Source organism: Schistocerca cancellata, chromosome 2 (assembly GCF_023864275.1).
Source record: "Schistocerca cancellata isolate TAMUIC-IGC-003103 chromosome 2, iqSchCanc2.1, whole genome shotgun sequence".
Classification (NCBI taxonomy): Eukaryota; Metazoa; Arthropoda; class Insecta; order Orthoptera; family Acrididae; genus Schistocerca; species Schistocerca cancellata.
In genome coordinates, this window is record NC_064627.1 from 507,561,437 (window position 1) to 507,582,426 (window position 20,990).

The window sequence follows — 20,990 nt, forward strand, 5'->3', positions numbered from 1 at the left end:
ATTCAATACTTCCCCATTAGTTATGTGATCCACCCATCTAATCTTCAGCATTCTTCTGTAGCACCACATTCGAAAGCTTCTATTCTCCTCTTGTCCAAACTATTTATCGTCCACGTTTCACTTCCATACATGGCTACACTCCATACAAATACTTTCAGAAACGACTTCCTGACACTTAAATCTATATTCAATGTTAACAAATTCCTCTTCTTCAGAAACACTTTCCTTTCCATTGCCAGTCTACATTTTATATCCTCTCTACTTCGACCATCATCAGTTATTTTGCTCCCCAAATAGCAAAACTCCTTTACTACTATAAGTGTCTCATTTCCTAATCTAATTCCTTCAGTATCACCTGATGTAATTCGACTGCATTCCATTATCCTCGTTTTGCTTTTGTTGATGTTCATCTTATATCCTCCCTTCCAGACACTATGCATTCCTTTCAACTGCTCTTCAAAGTTCTTTGCTGTCTCTGACAGAATTACAATGTCATCAGTGAACCTCAAAGTTTTTATTTCTTCTCCATGGATTTTAATACCTACTCCGAACTTTTCTTTTGTGTCCTTTACTGCTTGCTCAATATAAAGATTGAATAACATCGGGCAGAGGCTACAATCCTGTCTCACTCCCTTCCCAACCACTGCTTCCCTTTCATGTCCCTCGACTCTTGTAACTTTTCTTTTCTGCTGCCGATCATAATTACCAGAGTAAAACTGATTTTTTCAACTTTGGACTTTACTTTCAATTTTATACATCGTAAAAATAACACTGCACCTGACTTCACCACAGCTGTCGTCATCCTGATTTTAACATTGCCTCTGTCACTTAACATTGTGAGATTGTAGGTGAATAATTTTGGTGGCCAAAATAAAACTAGCTGAGAAAGTAACAGATCACACAACAACATTAACATTGAGAGACATCTGTTCAATGTGACAAAGAAGTTTTTCTGACGTACAATTGCATGTGTTTTGTGAGTTTACTGGGATAGGCTAAATAAATTATAATCTGAGGAAATGATCAAAATCTAGGACCCAACTGTCCAGTATCACTTCATTCAGAAACCAGTGACAGACCTGAATACATGCTGGTTTCCCTGGAATCTAACTCAAACACAACAGAATTTTCTGAGAATAAAGATGCACGTTCTTTTTGATAATGTTCTTCCAGCTGTAATGCTCACAAGCACAACTAACCAGTGTTAGAATTTGTTGGACTTTTCTGGAGACCATCTTTCAAATGAAAACTATTACTGGTGTTTGGTCTTATTTTTGAAAGTTTCTAATGATCTCTATTGTTTGGATTCCACTGTCATAACATGCTGATAACCTGCTTTATTTTGACCATTCTTTAATGATAAATATAATGCTACTTAGTCTGGGAAAGTTGGTTTACTGGCCATAGGAACAAATAAATTCCCATGCATCAGAATCTGTCTGTCTGTGTCCGTTAGTCAGTCATTTACTGATAACTAGCTTAGCACCTGCTCCTTCACTCATGTAGACTGTATGATCTGCACAGATGTTTTTCTCCCTTTAATTTGTATGTTGTTCACAAATTCCAACACCTAAATTTTTCACACTATAAAGCATAGTACCCTCCAAATGTACGTCTGATCAATAAACGATTCTTGTAGTAGGACAGCAAGATTTTTGTTAATCATGCATTTTGCTATCTTGTGGTGATATTTCCATAGAAACCCTCATCCCTAGCACATATTTCTTTGTGAATAATTGAGAAGTAAAATATAAATTTTCATAGATTTAACTTTTAACAGTTTTTAATATAATAAAATATCTCCTTAAAAATTTTCATTCTCTATTTCACCCTTTTAGGAACTGAATATCTAAAATCACTGAAACACATTTTTTTTTTATTTCTAACAGAGAAGAATAATACAAATTTTCATGGATTTAGGTTTGAAAATGCTTTCATAATAAAATAGTTTCATAAATCTTTTATCCCCTATTTCACTCCCTTATGGGAGTCATATTTTTTAATTTGTAACTGGAAAGGCAAATACCAATTTTCATAGATGTAGCTTTAAAAATCCTTTAGTAGTTCTTTAATAATGATTTTATTTTCAAAAATGTTGAAACACATACTTTTTTATTTCTGACAGAAACCAAATACAATTTTTGTTGTTCTAGTTTCAAAATTGTCTTAATAGTGACATATTTTCAAAAAGCCTTTCATCACCTATTTCACCTACTTATGAGTGGAATTTCGAACAATCCCTTCTTAAACGATGCCTAAAATATGAGATCCACAACCTCTCCAAATTTCAATTTTATATCCTCTGTAGTTTGCACTGGACAATGAATCAGTCACTCTGTCAGGACATTGCCATATTACTTACATTCCTGCACTTTTTCTTTAATCTGATTTTCCATAGACTGCTTAATTTGCTCTGGTCTTGTTTAGGTACACAGAAAATCTGTTGAACTCTTCACAAAGTTTCAGCAACTCTCATCTTGCCTATTGTCTTCCTTCTGGCTTGCAATTACTGGTGGACCTCTTGTACATCTGAACTATTTTCTGTTGTCCTCTGACGTGTCCTTGACTTATGAGAACCTTTAATAATAAGACAATATTCTTCGGATAGAGTTTATGACAATTTGTGGATGTTATCTATTGCAGCGGCACCACCATTTAGGATAGGGAAAGTTAGTTTTGTGCAGTATTCTGAGTACAAGTTACAGCCAGGTGTGGGCCAGATTGCAGCGAGTTACTCGTATCAACAGTTGCGAATTAGAATAGAGGCCACAGGGCCGTCAAATTACTGAGAGAGTATACATAGCGGTTTTGCGTGTCGCAAATCACAGGCAGAAGGGGCCCACTGGCCAACCTAGTGTGTTACGATTACCGTATTTACTCGAATCTAAGCCGCACTTTTTTTCCGGTTTTCGTAATCCAAAAAACCGCCTGCGGCTTAGAATCGAGTGCAAAGCAAGCGGAAGCTATGAAAAATGTTGGTACGTGTCGCCACAACTAACTTCTGCCGTCTAATATATGTAGCCCTACACAGGCAATTTTGTAGGCACAAAGATAAATACTGGCGCCAAAACCTCTGCGTCAGTAAATAATTTTTTTAAAAAAAGTGGAAGACGAGGTTTTTTTTCTCCGCCGTGACTTTCGACCACTGCATTTTCATACATTATCCAACGAAGTAAATACAAATTCCGTATTGTTCATCTTCGAATGTAGCACAATTTCAGTGTACTACGAAAATCTGACTGGCGAGACTGTTTGGGATGTTTGTCAATATGGCCAACTCTACGTTCTGATTTTTTTCCTATCTGTGAGAAGAGATGGTTGCTAATAGGAACCTGATGAAATTTGAATCACATACAGTATTCTCTTCACCATAAGAATAATACGAATATAAACATTTTGCCATGTATTCTTTCGTGTTTTCTGCTATATCATTTAAATCCTGTCTGCCTAATAAACCACGAAACTAGAGTGAGACAACAGCAAACGCGGAAGAATATACGTATCGTCTCATGTTTATATTCGTAATATTCTTATGCCTAATAGTGATACAGCCAGAAATGAAGCACGGCAAGTGACTTAGATTTTTAAATCTAAGATGACTAATTTCTGTGCAGAATTTGATGTAATAAAGAAGCGGCCGCAAAGATTTTCAAACGGAGAAAAATTTTCGCCTAATTCTCGTTCAGAACATGTTCTATCATACGCAGTCTATTATTTGATTCTTGTTGATCATTATCAAAGAAAGCAGCAGTATAAGTAACAACAAATAGCAGTCTTGTCATTGTTTCGCTTATGAGACGATTCCTCTCTCTTCTTTTTATTGTACGCGGCGGTAGCGCGCACAAAAGCAAGCCATGCCGCGAGCCGCGACAGGCCGTAAACCCGCAGTATCAGAATGCGACAAACAATGCATGACACAGTGCAGTAATGCATTTTCAGCTTAAGAGTGACACAAACACCTATAACAAAGAAAACGGCATTTATCAGATCAAAGCAAAATAAGCAATCGATTCAAACCAGACGAAGCACGTGAAAAAGGAAGGGTACCCGTATAAATACAGACGGAGCGCCTGACGCATAGCAATGGCTACGTGGTAAAGCTTAACTGCTAAGCTTACGACTGGAACCAAACTACTGTCGCTGTATCGTCATTCATTCGACCTAAATTGTGTCTCATATTACAATGTACCAACTTTATTTCGATTTGGAGGTGCGGCCTAAAACTTTTCTCTTCCCTTGAATTTCGAGTCTCAAATTTCAGGTGCGGCTTAGATTCGGGAATTTTTTTTTTCCTTTATTTCGAGCCCAATTTTCCAGGTGCAGCTTAGATTCGAGTAAATACGGTATGTGACGCGAAGCAGCGCGTATGGCAAAACAGAGGTGCGGGTTTCTAACGAGAGTCATTATAGTGTGGCAGCTCTCCTGTACAGTGGGGCATGTCACACCAACAGCTAAAAGCAGCAGCAGATGGGGCGCCAGCGTTCCAGTCCATGGCGCGTAGCCCGTTCGACCCTCTGAGGCCAATGCAGGGTCCATAGCCAGCCAGCGGCAGGCCACTCTATGGCTCGCTACCGCGGGCAGTCGTCCTGGCTTCCAACACACGGCAGAGGCATCCTGAGGCGAGAGCCACAGATTCAGATGCCAGATCGCAGCTTGTTGCTGCCACATCCTAAGCCATGCCGATGAGGGAACACAGCATGGACAATCTTGCAGTTGTCAGCGGGCCGCTCGGCGGCTCCTCGGAACAGCACTTAGGCAACAAGGACGGGGACAGCTAAGTCAGCAGCCGGCACATCCTGACACCATAGGAACTCTGCGGATGGGAGGCCGGCTTGACACAGCATTGCATTGCACGGGCCACTGAGGTGCTTCCTCAGCATTGCAGGGGCCCTGTGACGCAGACCGAAGTGTACGAGGGCACTGCGGTTGGAAACAATAAATCATTTGGAAAGCTCGCACGAGTCTTAATACAGTGCCTTCTACCTCTTCTTGCTACATTTGGGCATCCTAATACATTCAAAACAAATCTCAAAGCCTTATCTTTCCACTCTCCCATCTCCCACAACCTCCCAAAGTCTCACTGTCCAGCCACAGAGTAGCATTCCCCTTGTGAATCAGTACCACCCAGGACTGGAGCAATTTAATTACATTCTCCACCAGGGTTTCGACTACCTCTTGTTGTGCCCTGAAATGAGAAATGTCCTGCCCCCTACTCTTCCCACCCCTCATATAGTAGTATTCCGCCATCCACTGAACCTACACAATATACTCTTCCATCCCTACACAACCCCTGCTCCCAACCCCTTACCTTATGGATTATATACCTGTGATTGACACGGATGAAAGCCCTATCCCATACATCCTCTCACCACCACCTACTCCAGTCCGATCACACCTATCCCATCAAAGGCAGAGCTACCTGTGAAACCAGGCATGTAATCTACAAGTTAGGCTGCAGCCAATGTGCTGCATTCTATGTGGGCATGACAACCAACAAGCTGTAACCAAGAAACAAGTGGACTGCCCTGTTGCCGAGCACACTGCCCAAACGACACCATTTCAATGACTGCTTCTCAGCCTGTGCCATCTGGATCCTTCCCACCAACATCACCTTTTCTGAATTGCTCAGGTAGGTACTGCCCCTGCAAGTGAGTTGCATCCGTGTGTGTGTGTGTGGGGGGGGGGGGGGGGGGGGGCTATTTTTACTAAGACCTTGCTGGCCGAAAGTTTATTTGTGACAGGCAGGGTGAGTGGCAACTTTCCTTTCAATAATATTGTTTCTGGTTCTCTCTCTCTGCATTTTGCACTTGATCTCCAACACTTGTCTATTAATCAATCTGTTGCCTAAATTTTACCTTAATATCTTACATTCTCTCTGGACTAATATGACTAGTCCTTATCTATTTATAGTCAAAGTCTCCAAAGCCTACAATCTTTCTGGTCTGACAACCATACTGAAGTGTCTTCACTTGGCACCAATGCTCAGCAACTTCTTATTATAGACATTTGTGTCAGGTTACACACTAGGTTTAATTTGCAGATCGTAAGATTGACCATTTCCTCTTCTAAAACATTAGGTTGAATTATCCCATCTAGGTATATTAATTTTCCTTCACAAAACAATCATTCCTTGGTTTAAAATCTTCCATTCTGGTCCATTGCTGTTTGTCATGTATTTCGTCTTCTCAAAGAAGATATGTAATCTAACTTTCTCAGCTATAGATACACATTAATACACCAATCTGTCAGACTGCCGTGTTAATATTGTTGGCAAAAATAGTTAGGTCATCCGCAAAGGCCAAGCAATCAACATACATCCATTTCAGTTTGGGCCCTAGTCTGAGCCATTTTTATTTAAGAATTTTTCCGGGTTGTCCAAGGCTACGTTGGACATCTTCGCAGGTGCTCCTGGTTGTGCTGAGTCTTGCCGACTGACGAGTCGGACATCGAAGAGCGGCCTAAATACCGTGGAAAGTGGGAGTAGTCTGGACATCACATGATAGCAGAGATAAACTTTGTCAAAGAATTTTTTTTTAACCATCAATTATAGTACGTCAAAGATAAAGACTTCTCATTGATTCTGTAGTGCCACAGTCCATATATCACTGGGTTTCATGGCTGCTTCTTTTCTGTTAAAATTATCCCCATGTTTATATATTTCGATGGCTTCTCTATATAGCCGTGATAATAGTTCGTCATAGTACATAAAACTTCAGTTTCCGAAAATTTCACTACGTGATCACCTGACTGAAGAGCATGTTCTGCCACGGCTGATTTGTCCATTTTGCCTAGTCGCAAAGACTTTTATGTTCCTTCAACCGTGTATTCACACATCTCTTTGTAGTTCCAATGTAGACCTTGCCACACGTACACAGGATCAAATATACACCACTTGCAGACAGAGGGTGCGGTGGCCCGGTGTAATGTTAAGCTCTCTCTATACAGCTTAAGCGTTTTCGTTGACATACTTGTTGAAGAATGCTGGTTCTGCTTTCTTGCAGCACCGATGTCTTCTGCTAGCACCGGACGCTTCTCCGAAGATTTCACTGCTAGGAAGGGGAAATTTTCACCCTCTTGCTCTCTCTCTCTTCTTATTTAAAAAAATACGCTACTCTTGGAATATCATTCAATGCACCAGAACATACTTATTTCCATTTGTACAAAAAACAAAAACAACTAAACTTTATGACGTAAGCCTACACATTACCAGGCACCCAGAATCAGTTAATTACACATTTTTGAATACAATTAATACATAAGCTTTTATCGTGGCTGACTATCCACGTCCAGTCCACGTACTCTCAACAGCAGTTCAACGTCTAATAAACAGTCACTATTTCGAGTCTCTCCATTTGTTTTTTAATAATAAAATGCTCTTTTCAGCCAGCCACGGGCCATATTTGCTTATTCTTGGCAGGTCGCGCTGAACACTTGTCAGTGCCAACGAATTATCTCCCTTCCAGTTTCGCCTGCACAAACAATAAATGGGTGCAGTATCCCAGGCTAATCCTTACGCCCTGCTTTAAAATAACGCGTGTTCGAAATGGCTGGAACACAAGTGTCTCCAGACTTTCAAATTCTGGGGGCACTACAAGGGGATGTTTATCCTTAACGGAATGAAGTGCTTGGACTATTTTCTTAGCTGGTCTGAAAATCAGTCAAACGTCATGTTTCCTTAGAATCTTGCCAATCTGATCCATCACTTTTTTTTATGAAGGGTAGAGAAACCCTGTTGTTCTATCGCTGTGCCCTATCGTTGTCCTTAGGCCTCCTGTTATTCGGTCACAAAACTATTTCCTTACTAGAGTATCAATTCTTCTCAAAAAGCCTGCTTTAGATGTTTTAACTCGGTATCCAGGTGTCCCGGCGTACAAATCCTTTTAGCTCTGTCCACTAGACTTTTAATTACACTTCTTTTCTGTTGTGGATGATGATTGGAATCCTTATGCAAGTATCTGTTGGTATGTGTAACCTTCTGAAAGACTATGTTTCAAGCTGCCATCAGTCTATCTCATGACGAAGACATCCAAGAAGGATATTCCATTGTCTTTCTCCATTTCCATTGTAAACTGGATATTTTGATTTATACTACTTAAATATACATCCACATCTACATCTGCACTTAAACTCCGCAAGCCACCCAACGGTGTGTGGCGGAGGGCACTTTACGTGCCACTGTCATTACCTCCCTTTTCTGTTCCAGTCGCGTATGGTTCGCGGGAAGAACAACTGTCTGAAAGCCTCCGTGTGCGCTCGAATCTCTCTAATTTTACATTCATGATCTCCTTGGGAGGTATAAGTAGGGTGAAGCAATATATTCGATACCTCATCCAGAAACGCACCCTCTCGAAATCTGGCAAGCAAGCTACACCGCGATGCAGAGCGCCTCTCTTGCAGAGTCTGCCACTTGAGTTTAATAAACATCTCTGTAACGCTATCACGGTTACCAAATAACTCTGACAAAACGTGCCGCTCTTCTTTGGATCTTCTCTATCTCCTCTGTCACCCCGATCTGGTACGGATCCCACACTGATGAGCAATACTCAAGTATAGGTCGAACGAGTGTTTTGTAAGCCACCTCCTTTGTTGATGGACTACATTTTCTAAGGACTCTCCCAATGAATCTCAACCTGGTACCCGCCTTACCAACAATTAATTTTATATGATCATTCCACTTCAAATCGTTCTGCATGCATACTCCCAGATATTTTACAGAAGTAACTGCTACCAGTGTTTGTTGCGCTATCATATAATCATACAATAAAGGATCTTTCTTTCTATGTATTCGCAATACATTACATTTGTGTATGTTAAGGGTCAGTTGCCACTCCCTGCACCAAGTGCCTATCTGCTGCAGATCTCCCTGCATTTCGCTACAATTTTCTAATGCTGCAACTTCTCTGTATACTACAGCATCATCCGCGAAAAGCCGCATGGAACTTCCGACACTATCTACTAGGTCATTTATATATATTGTGAAAAGCAATGGTCCCATAACACTCCCCTGTGGCACGCCAGAGGTTACTTTGACGTCTGTAGATGTCTCTCCATTGATAACAACATGCTGTGTTCTGTTTGCTAAAAACTCTTCAATCCAGCCACACAGCTGGTCTGATATTCCGTAGGCTCTTACTTTGTTTATCAGGCGACAGTGCGGAACTGTATCGAATGCCTTCTGGAAGTCAAGGAAAATGGCATCTCCCTGGGAGCCTGTATCTAATATTTTCTGGGTCTCATGAACAAATAAAGCGAGTTGGGTCTCACACGATCGCTGTTTCCGGAATCCATATTGATTCCTACAGAGTAGATTCTGTGTTTCCAAAAACGACATGACACGCAAGCAAAAACCATGTTCTAAAATTCTACAACAGATCGACGTCAGAGATATAGGTCTATAGTTTTGCGCATCTGCTCGACGACCCTTTTTGAAGACTGGGACTACCCGTGCTCTTTTCCAATCATTTGGAACCTTCCGTTCCTCTAGAGACTTGCGGTACACGGCTGTTAGAAGGGGGGCAAGTTCTTTCGCGTACTCTGTGTAGAATTGAATTGGTATCCTGTCAGGTCCAGTGGACTTGACTCTGTTGAGTGATTCCAGTTGCTTTTCTATTCCTTGGACACTTATTTTGATGTCAGCCATTTTTTTGTTTGTGCAAGGTTTTAGAGAAGGAACTGCAGTGCGGTCTTCCTCTGTGAAACAGCTTTGGAAAAAGGTGTTTAGTATTTCAGCTTTACGCGTGTCATCCTCTGTTTCAATGCCATTATCATCCCGGAGTGTCTGGATATGCGTTTCGAGCCACTTACCGATTTAACATAAGACCAGAACTTCCTAGGATTTTCTGTCAAGTTGGTACATAGAATTTTACTTTCGAATTCACTGAACACTTCACGCATAGCCCCCCTTATGCTAACTTTGACATCATTTAGCTTCTGTTTGACAGAGGTTTTGGCTGCGTTTAAACTTTGAGTGAAGCTCTCTTTGCTTTCGCAGTAGTTTCCTAATTTTGTTGTTGAGCCACGGTGGGTTTTTCCCGTCCCTCACAGTTTTACTCGGCACGTACCTGTCTAAAACGCATTTTACGATTGCCTTGAACTTTTTCCATAAACACTCAACATTGTCAGTGTTGGAACAGAAATTTTCTTTTTGATCTGTTAGGTAGTCTGAAATCTGCCTTCTATTACTCTTGCTAAACAGATAAACCTTCCTCCCTTTTTTTATATTCCTATTAACTTCCATATTCAGGGATGCTGCAACAGCCTTATGATCACTGATTCCCTGTTCTGCACTTACAGAGTCGAAAAGTTCGGGTCTGTTTGTTATCAGTAGGTCCAAGATGTTATCTCCACGAGTCGGTTCTCTGTTTAATTGCTCGAGGCAATTTTCGGATAGTGCACTCAGTATAATGTCACTCGATGCTCTGTCCCTACCACCCGTCCTAAACATCTGAGTGTCCCAGTCTATATCTGGTAAATTGAAATCTCCACCTAAGACTATAACATGCTGAGAAAATTTATGTGAAATTTTCTCTCAGTTGTTCTGCCACTAATGCTGCTGAGTCGAGAGGTCAGTAAAAGGAGTCAATTATTAACCTAGCTTGGTTGTTGAGTGTAACCTCCACCCATAATAATTCACAGGAACCATCCACTTCTACATCACTACAGGATAATCTACTACTAACAGCAACAAACACGCCACCACCGGTTGCATGCAATCTATCCTTTCTAAACACCGTCTGTGACTTTGTAAAAATTTCGGCAGAATTTATCTCTGGCTTCAGCCAGCTTTCTGTACCTAACAATAAAAAAGAATTCCTCTAAAGCTTATTTGTCATGTGACCAAACAACAAATGTATCACCCACGTATTGATACCATCGACATGGTTTCTTACTCGCTTTTTCCAGAGATAACTGTTCGAATTTTTCCATAGAAAAGTTAGCAATCATAGGACTCAATGGGTTAGCCATGGCCACACCATCATCCTGCTCATAAAATTCATCTTCCCACTGGAACTGACTAGAGGTAAGGCAGTGTCTGAAATGAGCAGTCAAATCTGCTGGGAAAACATCCAATATGTAAACCATAACTTTGTTAAGTGGAATCACAGTGAATAAAGACACTAGGAATCACAGTGAATAAAGACACTATGTCAAAACTGACAAGAATAACCTCAGGAGCCAAAGTCAATCCCTCAAGCTTCTCAGTAAAATGATGAGTCTTTTACATAAGAATCAGTTTTGCCAATATGTGGTTGTAAACAAGATGTCCAACGTAGCCTTTGACAAAACGTCAGGGATTGAAGAGGTCCATGGACCACGGCCATACAACCCGGAAAAATTCTCAGCCGCTGAAACATCCGGTTGGGAAAGCTTTCATTGTATCATTTATCTTTCTTCTCTTCTCGTTTCATATTTTACCTCCATTCTCAAATAATCGTTTGAAGGCACAGTTAAAAAGGGGTGGAAAGAGTTCACCACCTTGACCTACACTGGTTTTGATTTCAGAGTGGTCCAATACCTTGTAAATGAACTTCAGTTTTGACACAGACAGTGTCTGCAGAGTAATCAAACAGGGTTCTGTATTTATAACCCATCCCAAATTCTTCTAGAACATTCAATAATGACCCACACTCAACCAAGCTGTACACTCTTTAAAGTCAATGACTACAACCATATAGTCGTACCTACCAGCCGTCTTATACCTGATCATATTTTTCATGTTGAAATATCTGCTCTGGGCACGAATGTCCTTGCCTGGAACTTGCCTAGTAATTACCAATCTTTTCATCAAGATGATCTTTAATTCTTTTCTGGTGAACTTTGGAGAGGATCTCGTATGGTACAGATACTAATGGTAATGGAATATCCCAGTAATTACTTATGTCCTTTTTGTACACCTTTCTGCAGAGTAGAAAATCAAACACGGAAAATCAAGGATGGAATAATGGCAATATGATGAAAAGGATAGATTGATATTCACTGTATACTGATGATGTTGAGTTGCAGATAGGCACAATGAAGAGACTGCTAAACACATGAGCTATTGATCAGAGGGTCTTCTTCTGAAGTAGAAAACACACACACACACACACACACACACACACACACACACACACACACACAATGATCTCTGTCTCTGGCCAATGAGGCCGGACTGCTGAGTGGGTGGATTAATGTTGACTGCAACTCAAAGGCTAATTTAAATAGTAGTATTGTAGACACCCAATTGTGGAGTGAGAAGAATACATCTATCTGGTGCTTTGGTAGGGGAGAAGGGAGGGTGGGGGCCTCAGTACTCGCATCTGACATTTATCATTCAGTTACAAATGCTACCAGTGGAATGTTTTCTTCTCAGTTATGCACTATAACTAAAGATAAAAACAACATATTCTACATGCAGAAAATAAATTGTATTTTCTGGAAATTAGTTTGAAATACTGACAGGACCAGTTCCAAGCGACTTTTTTAAAGTAATATTTCCTCCTCTGTGTTTCCCATGTAAATGGTAAAACTAACATGTTACATTTCATTTGGACCAGTTCTGTACAAAATTTTAACTCTGGCTGTGATTACCAATAACCAAATTTAGTGTTAAGTGCAGACAACAATATGACAAATGAACAAATATTATGCTGTTTACGTTCGACCAAAATATCATCGATATCTTATTTGGGTATTTTCACACATAAGTTAGGCTGTTATTTGACTTTAATAGTTAAATTGAACTAAGAATTAAGTGTACAACGTAACAATAATTCATGCAGCAACAATCTGATGTCAGTGAACTATGATCACTTACGTGATACAGAAATCTTGACTTTAGTGCCATTCATTAAATAGCTTATTCCATCCATATGATTCATATTCTGCTCTTTAGGGACTGTGGTCCCTGTATGAACCCTTGCTTTCCTAAGATTCTTTCTGCCAGAAATATCTGTAATTACAACAAACATTTTAATTATTGTCTTGTGCTTACTTCAGGAGAAAGAAAACTGACATTCTATGGATCGGAGGGTGGAATGTCAGATCCCTTAATTGTGCAGGTAGGTTAGAAAATTTAGAAAGGGAAATGGATAGGTTAAAGCAAAATATAGTGGGAATTAATGAAATTCGGTGGCAGGAGGAACAAGATTTCTGGTCAGGTGAATACAGGGTTACAGATACAAAAGCAAATAGGGGTAATAATGCAGGAGTAGGTTTAATAACGAAAAAAAAAAAAATAGGAGCACGGATAAGCTACTACGAACAGCATAGTGAACGAATTATTGAATGCAAGATAGACATGAAGCCTAGGCCTAATACAGTAGTGCAAGTTTATATGCCAACTAGCTCTGCAGATGACGAAGAGATTGAAGAAATCTATGATGCGATAAAAGAAATTATTCAGATAGTGAAGGGAGACAAAAATTTAATAGTCATGGGGGACTGGAATTCGACAGTAGGAAAAGGAAGAGAAGGAAAAGCATTAAGGGGCTCCGGAAAGGCTCAAAATCATGAAAAGTTCAATTTTTACTTTTTTGTGTTTTCTGAATCTGCAGACTATTACCTTTTAATAGATATATAATTTATTCAACTCCGAAGACTACAACTATTTTTAAATTTTTTTTGAAATGTGTTCCACATGGGCGTGACCCACTGTGGCGCTGTTAAACTGCTGTCAAATGGTATTATTTACGTCCGTGTTCATCAGGTACATTTTAGTGATGTGAGATAAGTATGTGTTTTGGCTAACCTGTGATGGTTCAATATATATCACTGGTGCGATTGTCGATTGTTTCATGTTTATTTACTCTGTCGTTATCTCGAAAATATTCGTAATTAATTCAGTTTCTTGAGTCTCTGTTTTGTTGAAGTATAATAATGAGTAAAAGTAAACTTGCTGTTGCAACTTTCAATGATGGCAACATTGTAAGGTGCAAGGTATTTAGAAATATGGGAATGAAGATAGGTTCTAACATGGTACGAGCGATGCTTGCTTTAGACAAGGAACTCCTTCGGGCTGCAGACAGGGCTGTAAAGAGTCTAGAAATACAAGCAAGAGTAAACAGGAGGAAGAACAAGAGGAAGCTGGAGGAGGAGTTTGCAGAGGATGAAGATAATCCATCCTATGGACCTGGAATGCACTAAAAAGTTAATCCAATCTTTGTCGCTCGATTCCCGAAACTTTTATTTTCTCATACTAATTACATGTTTTCTAAGGATCTTCCAAACATATTTGTTTCAAACTTTCGGTAAATGTTACACAGTACCTTCTGCATAATTTAACACAGCCTTTTTCCAGAAAACTGTATATTTTTGAATATATAAATAAAAAATTGCAAAAAATGTTGTGAATTTTCATTACAATTGAAAAAAAATCATCTTTAATAACTGAATTAAAATTTTGTAAAATCCCTGTGTTAAGTTGTAGCCCATACTCCAATAAATAATCTGTAAAAAGTTCAACTTCCTACCTCAAATACTTTGTGAGGAAAGATGTAATTTATAAGCGTTATTTTAACATTGCAAGTATAGGGCGTTCCGGAGCCCCTTAAGTGAATATGGAATGGGGGTAATGAATGAAAGATGAGGCCACATGGTAGAATTTTGCACAGAGCATAACTTAGTCATAGCTAATACTTGGTTTAAGAATCATGACAGAAGAGGCCTGGAGACACTGGATGATTTCAGCTAGATTATATAATGGTTAAGACAGAGATTTAGGAGCCAGGTTTTAAATTTTAAGACATTTCCAGGGGCAGATGTGGACTCTGACCACTATCTATCGGCTATGAACTGTAGACTAAAACTAAAGAAACTGCAAAAAGTTAAGGAGATGGGATGTGGATAAACTGAAAGAACCAGAGATTGGTAAGAATTTTAGAGAGAACGTTAGGGAACGATTGACAAGAATGGAGGAAAGAAATATATTAGAAGAAGAATGGGTAGATTTGAGAGATGAAATAGTGAAGGCAGCAGAGGATCAACTAGATAAAAAAAACAAGGGCTAGTAGAAATCCTTGAGCATCTGAAGAGATACTGAATTTAATTGATGAAAGGAGAAAATATAAAAATGCACTAACTGAAGCAGGCACAAAGGAATATAAATGTGTCAAAAATTAGACTGACAGGAAGTGCAAAATGGCTAAGCAGGGATGGTTACAGCACAAACGTAAGGATGTAGAGGCATATACCACTAGGGGTAAGATAGATACTGCCTAAAGGAAAATTAGACAGACCTTTGGAGAGAAGAGAATCACTTAATTATGAATATCAAGAGCTCAGATGGAAAACCAGTTCTAAGCAGAGAAGGGAAGGCAGAAAGGTGGTAGGAGTGTATAGAGGGTCTATACAAGGGCGATGTAGTTGAGAGCAATATTATGGAAATGGGAGAGGACATAGGAATGGGAAATATGATACCGCATGAAGAGTTTGACATAGTATTGAAAGATCTAAGTCGAACCACGCCCCCGGGAGTAGACAACAGTCCATCAGAACTACTAACAGCCTTGGGAGAACCACCCCTGACGAAACTCTATCGTCTGGTGAGCAAGATGTAGGAGACGGCAAAATAGCCCCAGACTTCAAGAAGAATATAATAATTCCAATCCCAAAGAAAGCAAGTCTTGACAGGTGTGAAAATTACCAAACTACCAGTTTAATATATGAAGATGGTATCTGTTCTTCTGCAGTGCAGATGCACTCACATTGCTCAAACTCTTACAGGAATCTGTAGATTTACTGCCGCGAGTAATGGGTATAGTGGGCAGGGGCATTACAAATGTAGTGTGTAGCAGTAAGTTGGAAGTGTGGGTCTCACGGGGAGCATGCCAGAGTTAAGTCCCTGCAGTTGCACTATCCCCTGTGTCCTTGATGGCTCAATCTGATAGAGCATCTGCCATGTAAAGCACGAGATCCCAGGTTTGAGTCCCGGTTGGGACATACCTTTTCAACTGTCCCCGTGGATATTTATCAACACCTGTAAGCAGCTAATGATCTAGATTTCATTGTAATATCAGTTTAATAAGTCACGGCTGCAAAATACTAACACGAATTCTTTACAGGTGAATGGAAAAACTGGTAGAAGCTGACCTCAGGGAAGATTCGTTTGGATTCCATCGAAATGCGAGGCAATACTGACCCTACAACTTATCTTATAAGATACATTAAGGAAAGACAAATCTACTTTTTTAGCATTCATAGACTTAGAGAAAGTTTTGACAATGTTGACTGGAATACTCCTTCAAATTCCGAAGGTGGCAGGGGTCAAATACAGCCAAAGGCTATTTACAATTTGTACAGAAACCAGATGGCAGTTATAAGAGTCGAGGGGCATGAAAGGGAAGCAGCGGTTGGGTAGGGAGTGAGACAGGGTTGTAGCCTCTCCCCAATGTTATTCAATCTGTATATTGAGCAAGCAGTGAAGGAAACAGAAGAAAAATTTGGAGTAGGAATTAAAATCCATGGAGAAGAAATAATTTTGAGGTTTACCGATGAAATAGTAAGTCTGTCAGAGACAGTAAAGGACCTTAAAGAGCAGTTTAACAGAATGGACAGTGTCTTGAAAGGAGGATATAAGATGAACATCAACACAAACAAAACAAGGATAATAGAACGCAGTTGCATTATATCAGGTGACTCTACGGGAATTAGATTAGTCTATTAGACACTTAAAGTTGGAGATGAGTTTTGCTATTTGGGGAGCAAAATAACTGATGATGGACGAAGTAAAGAGGGTATAAAATGTAGACTGCACTGGCAAGGAAAGCATTTCCGAAGAAGAGAAATTTGTTAACAACAAGTATAGATTTAAGTGTCAGGAAGTCGTTTCTGAAAGTATTTGTATGGAGTGCAGCCATGTATGCAAGTGAAACATGGATGATAAAATGAGATGATTCAGTTTACATAACGGTAAGACATATTATGAAAGCCAATTTTAAACTGAAAAACATTTTCAGAACCTTACAAATCCTTATGCTACCTTAATAGTTACAAAACACAGGCTGTATAAGTTGAAATAATGTGAGATTGTTGAGATTTTCAGTGTGCACACCAGACTGCAAGAAACTAAAATGGGAAAAAGGGTATATAGCAAAAGATGAATGGGTGGTTCTGGGTGATACAACAGTAAAGGCAGCAAAGGAAAAACTAGGCATAATGGCGAAGTCCAGCAGAATTGTTTTCACAACATAACAAAATATTGAATTTGAGCAATATTCACTTTACTGAAAACCAGTTCATCTCATAATTCAGTAATTTTCTTGAATGATTTATTTTTTTGGTACAATGTATTGAACTGAATTGACATAATAAGAAAATATACAAATGCAGAAGATCCCCTAGTGATCAAACCAGGTGCAAGACCTGTCCCATACAACCACCCACTGCCTCCTGCCACGGTCCACTCATAGGCATCATCCCTTCTGTGCAATTAAAGGTAAGGCAACCTGTGAAGGCAGTCATATCATACATTAGCTATGCTGCAATTACTGTACAGGATCCTATGTGGGCATGACAGTTAAGGAACTGTCTACTGATTAGCTACCACAAAAAACTGTGACAAAACCACATATTTCACTATCTAGTTGCCAAACATGTTGCAAATTACAACAGTAGAAATGTCACTTTCCCACAGCAAAAGTTTCTCTGAACTAAGCAGTTGCAAATTCAGCACACCCTGTGCTCTCCCCCTGGCATAAATATCTACTAATCCGTTTACCACTGTCTCTCTCTCTCTCTCACACACACACACACACACACACACACACACACACACACACACCATCTACCTCACACTACCCTGCTACCCCTCTGTGCCTCATGCATCCTTCCCTATTGCCTCCCCACCTCCACCTGCACAGTCTTGCTGATACCCAGGGAGTGTACTTTTGGGTGTCTGTATGGTTGTGTGTGTGTGTGTGTGTGTGTGTGTGTGTGTGTGTGTGTGTGTGTGTGTGTGAGAGAATGTACATATATATTTTACTACAAAAATAACAAGAGCTTAAAAGCTAGTGTGAATATAGTTTTCTGTTACAGGTTTTGTGTGTGCCACACATCAGTTTGCTTTAGGTGAGTATAGCTAGTGTGAATATAGTTATCTGTTGCAGGTTTTTGTGTGCCACACATCAGTTTGCTTTAGGTGAGTATAGTACTTGTATTTCCCTTATTGTACATATTTTTCCACCCAGAAATTTCCATTATTAGAATACTAACAAATTACTTACAGAAGAATGAAACAAATGGTAGAAGTCCATCCTGAGGTTGGTCAGTTCCAGGTATATGTAGATATGTGTGAGGTAATATCAACCATTCAACCTGTCTTAGAAGTTATGTATGAGAATACCTGTGTATTTAGCATTTACAGATGCTGAAAAAGCTTTTGACAACATTCACTAGAATGCTCTCTTTGAAATTCTTAAGTTATTGAAGATAAAATACAGACAACAAAAGCTTACCTATGACATGAACAGATACCAGGCTGCATTAATATGAAAATAAGGGCAGGAAATAGAAGCACTAATTCATGACAAGGGTTGAGTGGTCTGAAGCCTGTGTCTCATATTATCCAATCTATGCATAGAGCAAGCAGTAAAGGAAAAGGAATTAAAATTCAGGGGGAAAAAAACTTTATTGTCTGCCGAGGACCTAATTGTCTGCATATGCGAAGAACTATGACGATCAATTATACAGAATGGACTTGTCAAGAGGTTGTATGAAGAACATAAATAAAATGAATATAAAATGTAGAATGCCAACAGCAAAAAAAGCTGAGCTAAACTGTGAAATATGTTAACATCTAACATACATTTAAGTGTATGGAAGTCTTTTCTGAAACTATTTGTCAGCAGTGTGGGTCTGTACAAGGATCACTTTGTAATTTTTTACAAACAACCACTAGATGACACTACTGAGACATGACACTAACATTGTTTTAAAATTTATTATTTTTAAAACAAATGTAGGTCAGACATCACCTGACTAGTTTCTTTACAGGGAATATTTAAAGAAACAGCACTGTGTAAAAATGGAAATTTTATGTGCAGGTTTCCACAAACAAAATTTTTGAAAATTATTTTAAGAGACCAACTCAACAACCACATTGAATTGCTTCATTCAACTTTTGGTAAACAGCCACCTCCAGAAAGTTAGTTTCAAGATCCATGGATAATTTTGCACAAAAATAGTAATGATGTGGAACAAGCCAAAGAGAATCTTAACATGGAATAATGTATGTCATTACCATCTGGTACTGTAATTTTGTACATCATTATTCCTTTTGAACCTTAGTGTATTATTTATAATAAACTACATGAGGGAATAAATAACTGAGGCAGTAGTCAGAGTGCCTGACTCCTTACACAGATGTCTACAAGATGATTATGGGTGAGCTCTATATATTATTATTACGGCACACTTTTGAGCAATGAAGACTTTCTTAAAGATGGATTATCCCAGAACATTATTTATATGACACTGAATGAAAATACGCAAAAAATGTCAACTTACTGATCTGTATCTTCCCCAAGATCAGTAATGATTCTAAATGCATTTATTATTTCCTCACCATGTGTTACATGTATCATTGGCACAGTACCCCTGGATGTGCAGAACTGAATATATTGTAAGCAAATGAAATTATATGGTTCCGGAGACTTTTTCAAGTTTGAAATATCTTTGCTGTATATATACCGACTGAAGTAATGAATGAAAATTTGTACGGGATTTAAAACCGGGTCTTCTGCTCACTAGGCATATGTGCTAACCACTACACTGCCCTGACACAAAACCTATGAAATTTAGATTAAAATTAGGCGCCATATGAGTTCCAATAGCTTTCTTTACAATTTTTCACCCTGTGGAATGACAGACAACAAAGAGGAGCCTTCAGGTGCAAGGGTAATATATGGCCTAACCCACATGATTCCAGAATCAGTACCTGAATCACATGTTTTTCTTCGACAATTGTTTCACCAGTGTTGACACACACATCATATCAGAAAATAAAAGCTATTGGATCGATAACAGATGAGAACTAATGCATACCTCCTTTGTTGATTATTTAAAAGTGATAATAATAATAATAATAATATACATGGATGATCTAAAACTACTGGCAGCAACAAATCAACAACTCAACCAATTACTAAAGATAACAGAAGTATTCAGCAATGATATAAATATGTCTTTTGGAACAGACAAATGTAAGAAAAATAGCATAGTCAAGGGCAAACACACTAAACAAGAAGATTACATATTGGATAACCACAGCGACTGCATAGAAGCGATGGAAAAAACAGATGCCTATAAATATCTAGGATACAGACAAAAAATAGGAATAGATAATACAAATATTAAAGAAGAACTAAAAGAAAAATATAGACAAAGACTAACAAAAATACTGAAAACAATTGACAGCAAGAAACAAAACAAAAGCTATAAATACTTATGCTATACCAGTATTGACCTACTCATTTGGAGTAGTGAAATGGAGTGACACAGACCTAGAAGCACTCAATACACTTACACGATCACAATGCCACAAATATAGAATACATCACATACATTCAGCAACAGAAAGATTCACATTAAGCAGAAAGGAAGGTGGAAGGGGATTTATAGATATAAAAAACCTACATTATGGACAGGTAGACAATTTAAGAAAATTCTTTCTAGAACGAGCAGAAACTAGCAAAATACACAAAGCAATCACTCATATAAATACATCAGCTACACCATTGCAATTTCATAACCACTTATACAACCCTTTAGATCACATAACATCAACAGATACAAAGAAAGTAAATTGGAAAAAGAAAACACTACACGGCAAGCACCCGTATCATCTAACACAGCCACACATAGATCAAGACGCATCCAACACATGGCTAAGAAACGGCAATATATACAGTGAGACGGAAGGATTCATGATCGCAATACAGGATCAAACAATAAACACCAGATATTACAGCAAGCATATTATTAAAGATCCCAATACCACAACAGATAAATGCAGA

At 39.0% G+C, this 20,990-nt stretch overlaps 1 protein-coding gene across 4 annotated transcripts in view; it reads right to left on the reverse strand.

Annotated features, from left to right (window-relative positions):
* The window catches only part of LOC126162050 (uncharacterized), a 60,242-nt gene that overhangs the window by 34,174 nt on the left and 5,078 nt on the right, over positions 1–20,990 (reverse strand). For 3 of the 4 annotated variants that reach the window (XR_007534987.1, XM_049918292.1, XM_049918291.1), the window contains one exon: positions 12,797–12,931. The exons of the other annotated variant lie outside the window; for it this stretch is intronic. Coding sequence is in view for 2 of the 3 variants with exons in the window: in XM_049918292.1 (XP_049774249.1) it covers positions 12,797–12,860 (64 nt within the window). In the remaining variant the exon portion in view is untranslated. The remainder of the gene's footprint in view (positions 1–12,796; positions 12,932–20,990) is intronic. 4 annotated transcript variants of the gene reach the window in all.